This window comes from Drosophila serrata, unplaced genomic scaffold (assembly GCF_035046125.1).
Source record: "Drosophila serrata isolate PLE 108 unplaced genomic scaffold, ASM3504612v1 contig_347, whole genome shotgun sequence".
Classification (NCBI taxonomy): Eukaryota; Metazoa; Arthropoda; class Insecta; order Diptera; family Drosophilidae; genus Drosophila; species Drosophila serrata.
Genome location: NW_028257245.1, coordinates 385,222 through 390,697, shown reverse-complemented (window position 1 = coordinate 390,697; position 5,476 = coordinate 385,222). Strand labels below are relative to the sequence as shown.

The 5,476-nt window shown below is 33.3% G+C and overlaps 1 protein-coding gene across 1 annotated transcript; it reads right to left on the bottom strand.

Moving 5' to 3' along the window:
• Positions 1–306: 306 nt before the first annotated feature.
• On the bottom strand, positions 307–2,480 carry LOC110179047 (endothelial lipase). The gene is made up of 4 exons (XM_086838499.1): positions 2,278–2,480; positions 1,275–1,429; positions 740–1,216; positions 307–680 (listed from the first exon to the last, which is right to left on the bottom strand). The coding sequence occupies exons 1-4, from the start codon at positions 2,478–2,480 to the stop codon at positions 307–309; spliced, it is 1,209 nt and encodes a 402-aa protein (XP_086694625.1).
• Positions 2,481–5,476: the final 2,996 nt, after the last annotated feature.

Sequence of the window (5,476 nt, the reverse complement as noted above, 5' to 3'; positions counted from 1 at the left end):
GGGTTTTTCGGGGTCTTTTCGATTTTCTTATTACTTTGCTGGTATTTATATTTAAATTAAATGAAAACGTTTTGTAGTAAAAACGATTTAAAACAAAAGTAAAATAGTTACACTTTTCTAATGTGTTAAATTTTGTTTATTTCCTAATTTGTAGCATATTTTCAGGCTTTGGGGCTGCGCTTTCCTCGTAGCCTTGGTGAAAATAAAAGAAAGCATACACTTGGGCTGCATTTTATTACAATGCCCTTATAACACTAACAAAAAACACACTAAAAACTAGAATTTATAAACTAACAAAAAACTATTTTAAGCACAGAGACTTCTGCTCCAGGTCCGCTGCCTCTTCCGCTCCCGCCGCCGCCTATTTGTCCAGAGGCGGAGCACAAGGGGGCGGCTTACGATCTGACCTTGACCCCTGCCGGTGGCCATGCGACCCACCCCACTTAACCAATTGGCCTGCCGGTGCTCCACATAAGGTTGCTGTGGTTCCGTGCGGAAGTAGAAGCTACCCTTTGCCCTCCTTTGCGAATGGATCCCAAAGCGGGCTCTCCGATTGCCATCACAATAGCCGGCGGAGAATTCGCGGTAGGAGCCACACTCATAACCCACAAAGGGATACTCCGGATCCATGGATTGGCGGAAGAAGATAGCCGCCGCCGAGTGACTGCAGGCAATGGGATCTAAGGGATATAGAAGATATATTAACTCTTAAATCGGAAAACTATATACTAGTACTCACTGGAGTTTTGCATATCCCGCAGATTGGCAAACATTTTGCAATTCGTTTGCGGTGCTCTTCCTCCATTTGGATAGAAATCAGCATGACCACACTTAAGACTTGTGCCCAGTGTTCCACCTGAAGTGTGAATCACCTGTACAAATTGAGCATCACCAGGATCCAATCTGTACTTGGGGGCCACCTCTGCGGGCAGGGAAAACAAAGGTCCTGCAGGATCCAAGCCAATGATCTGCTCCACCTTTCCCTCGAGCACAGCACCCGCATAGCCGGCAGCATGGGCACCTAGGCTATATCCTGCCAAGGTGACATTGCTGCGATGAAAGTGACTCGGCCGCAGTTCCTCCAAGGCCATGATAATGCCAGCCACAGTGAGACCCACATCGAAAATGGACATTGAGGCGCTTTTGTAGTCGTTCTGCGACAAATTTCCCCAATCCACCACGCAGACATTGTAATTGGAGGCAAAGAGGGTCCAAGCTGGGAAGGATATTATAGAGTTGAACTAGGAAGAAAGGAAGATGGATCTATATCTTACTAAGTAGCAACTCTTGCACCCAGTCCTTGCTGCCCTGATCATTCCAACCATGTAGAAATAAAGCCAACTTCTTCTTAGGATCCAAGCGACGAAAGCCACGTAAATCGCCAAGTTGCAAGTTGAAGTGAACTTCGTTGCCAAAGTCCTTGGCGGAACTGAAATAAATAGCAAAGATTTATATAAAATAAGATACATAAGCCGAAAGATTAAATAAAGTCCTTGACGGAACTGAAAGATATTAAAAGATTTATATAAAATAAGATACATAACACGAAAAGAGAGGTATGAGATTAAAAAAAGTTCATGGCGAAACTGAAAGATATTATAAGACCCATATAAAATAAGATACATAGCACGAAAGATGAGGAATTAGTTTCTTTAAGAAATTTTTTAGAAACAAACTGAAAGAAGCTTAAAAATTTAAGGTAAATTAAAAAAATAAATATTGAACATTTCTACAAGCAATTTTTAGAAAGAAAATCTATTGAACTATCCAGAAAACTTGCATTTACTTGAGCTACTAATAAAAAGTGAATTATTTGCCTTATATTTCCTAGACTGATATTATCTCTATATTGTTTTTATGACCTTGAAATCTTTATAGTTTGGTTCGGATAAAAGCAAAAACCATTAAAATTGCACTTACTTGAGCTTTGTCTTATATTTTCTAGACTGATTATATGCCTATATTATCTAAATTATCGCTATATCTTTATAGTTTATATTCTCAAAATTCAAACTAATAAAAATTACATATTTCATATTCCATTCCTCTCTTTATAATCTTAATATTATCTATATTCTATAAATCTTTATAAATCAAATTTTGTTTTTAAAAATCATAATAAACCGATACAAGAACTATTTCGATTCTGTAAGATCTTTTACATCAAAGATAGCAAATTTCTTTTAATAATCAGTTAATTCTTAGTTAATAACCATTTGAAAGCTTTAAATAAATAATTAAAATATGTTATTTAACCCTCTAAAACCTCCATCTCACATGGTTCGGCACTCGAAGACAATCCCATGGTTAAGATGTGCCCGTTCCAGGCTATTTCGAAGCATCGTCTCCTGGAGATACCGGAAGGCCTTCATCATGGGACTCCAACGGTGTAAAGCCTCGGTCGCCGGGACATGGCCGAGCAGGACGAAGAGCAGGCAGGAGAGGCCAAGGAGCTGCAGGCGGGACTCGTGACCGGGCATGCGGTCAGTGGATATACGAGAGCAGCCACCGGAAAGCTGGAAGATTTTGGATAACCTCCACACTCCACAAAAAAGCACGCCACCAAAAAAAAAAAGTAAAGAAAAACCGCCGAGGGGAGGGGAGAAGAGGAGGAGGAAGAATCTCGAGATAAAAAACGAAAGACACTCCGCTCTGGACCGCTTGGATGACTACTGACTACTGAAGAACCGAAGAACCCGAAGCGCTTGTAACTCCAACAGACCCGTGAAGATCCCAATGATCGTGATGCAAAAGGGCACTGAGAGAAATTGGGGGGTTAGCTCTTAAATATTATGAGATATTTATATGTATTATATAAAGAAAAATCATATCTTAAGGGAAATTGTGTTAGGCTTTTTATTAAAGAAAATATTTGCTTTATTAAGTATAACAATCTTTAAAAAAAATATATATTTAAATAATAATAGAAAAAAAAATCTATAGGTACACTAAACTAATAGCTAGCAATTTAAGATCATATATATAGTAAGAAAACTCAGATCTCCAAGATATATTTTCTAAGAAACTGTTAACGGCATTTTAGTAAAGAAAAGACTTGCTTTAAAAATTCGAATAATCTTCACATAAATATAAATAAAATAATAAATAAAGAAAGTATCTATAGATACATTAAATCAATACTTATCAATCTTAGAGCATATATAAAATAAGAAAAATTCAATCTCAAAGATATATATTTGTAGGAAATTGGGAAGGCTTTCTTTCCGAAAGAAACCTTTTCTTAAAAATTTAAATAATCTTCAAAAAATATAAAAAATGATAGTAATAAAAGGAAATATCTATATATACATACATTAAACCAATACTTAGCAATCATAGAGCATATATTATTAAAGAAAGTGCTGATCCCGAAGATATATTTTTATAGAAAATGTTGAAAGCTTTATACTTAAAAGGAAACTTGCTTTAAAAACTCTAATAATCTTTAAATAAATATATTTGTGTGGGAAATGTTGTAGGTTTTGTACTTAAGAGAACACTTGCTTAAAAAATTAAATAATCTTTAAATAAATATATTTTTGTACAAGGCTTTCTACAATAGAGAAAACTTGCTTAAAATAATCAAATAAGCTTAAAAAAATAACTAAATAAAATACTAATAAAATCAATTATCTATAGCTACATAAAATTCCTAATTAAAATAATATCTTTCTCCCCCCAATTTTCTCCCAGTGTAACTACCACTGATGACCCTGCTCTCTGGCGTTCTTGGCCGCCTGTTTGCACAAGTGAAAGTACAGAAAATAAAAGCTTGTAACGACTTTGGTATCTTTGAGACTTCGATTTCGATTTCTTTTGGTCCGGAGTTTGTCGGTTCTTTGGTATTTGGTTATCGGTATTCCGGTATGTATATGTATATCCACTCCACTGATCTTGACATAGAAGCCACATGCTGCAAACGGTAGCCACACACAAATTTTTCTGACTTGTCACGGTTACTCTTTGCCGGAATAGTTAACTTGGCCAGCTGAGCAAACCAAAAACAAAAAAAAAAAAAACGATAATAAAAGCGAAAGACAAGGCGTCGCATTCAGGCCTCATCTTGGATCGAATAGGTTTATTTTAGTGCAGCCATAAACTTTGAAGGGAGTTGATCTGGGGAGACGCTTTCTCAATGCACTTGGAGAAATAGAAAGGAATTTATTGGAATATATTAAAATATGAAGAGTAAAATATATAAATAAATGGAAAAAAGAAGAAGTGTAGTGGGATGTAAAAAAGACTAAAATATAGAAAATTAATATATAATATAGAAAAGGTCTTTCAGAATACAAAATATGGAAAATTAAATATATAACTAAATATAAATGGATAATAAAAAGGGCTATTATAAAAATGAAGATTAAAATATATAAATAAATGGAGAAGAGAAGTATAGTGGGATGCCAAAAAATAAATAATAAAATTTATGAATAAATAAATAAACATAGAATAAAAGAAGTCTATTAGGATACAAATAAATTAACGAAGAAAATGAATAAATGGAAAATAAAATATATATAAATAAAAATTAATAAATGGAAAATAAAGAAGTCTATTTAAAAATGAAGAATAGAATATATAAATAAATGAAGAAAACAAGAAGTGTATTGGATGCAAAAATGGATATTAAAATATATAAATAAATTAATGGAGAATACAAGTGTATTGGGATATAAAAAATAATATTGAACTATAGAACAAAAAATAAATAAGTGCAAAAAATTAAGAATAAAATATTAAAATAAATAAATGGAGAATAGAAAATAGAAAATAGAAGAAGTCTAAGGAGATTGAGGAAAAAATAACTAATTAAAAAAGTAATAGAGTAAAAGAAGTCTATTTGGATACAAAAATTGGAAATAAAATATTTGAATAATTAAGGTTAGAATATTAAAGTCTATATAAAAATTAAGAATAAAATATATAAGTAAATGGAGAATATAAAATGTGTTACGGAAACCAAAAAATGGGACTAAAAATATATATAAATAACAGCAGAATAAAATAAGTCTTTTGGGTTACAAAAATGCTAAATAAGATATATAAATAATATTCAAGACCATTTAATTTGTAATAATTTTAATGAATATTCTATTGATATTTAATATATCAACATATATAAACCAATATTGTTGATTATCCAGAAACATGTTAAAAATCTATAAAATTTGTTAGAGAATATTCTTAGAATTTTATTTTAAGATCTTAATTTTTTCCAGTGCACCCAAATGGCGGACAAACTTACAAACTTTGACCCAAAACGCGCTGTTTTTTATGTCGCGCTCATAAAGTATGTTCGGTTTACAAGAGATAAACCATAAAATAATGCCTCCCGCCTTCCCGCCCATTTGCCCCTTTGCTTTTTTTTGTCTTCTTCTGCGGAGCTTTCTAACCCATATGTGTTGAGCGTTAGAAAGAGAGAGAAGAACGCTAATGATGCGCAAGTAAAGTGCCAACCGAATTTCGTTGTCTT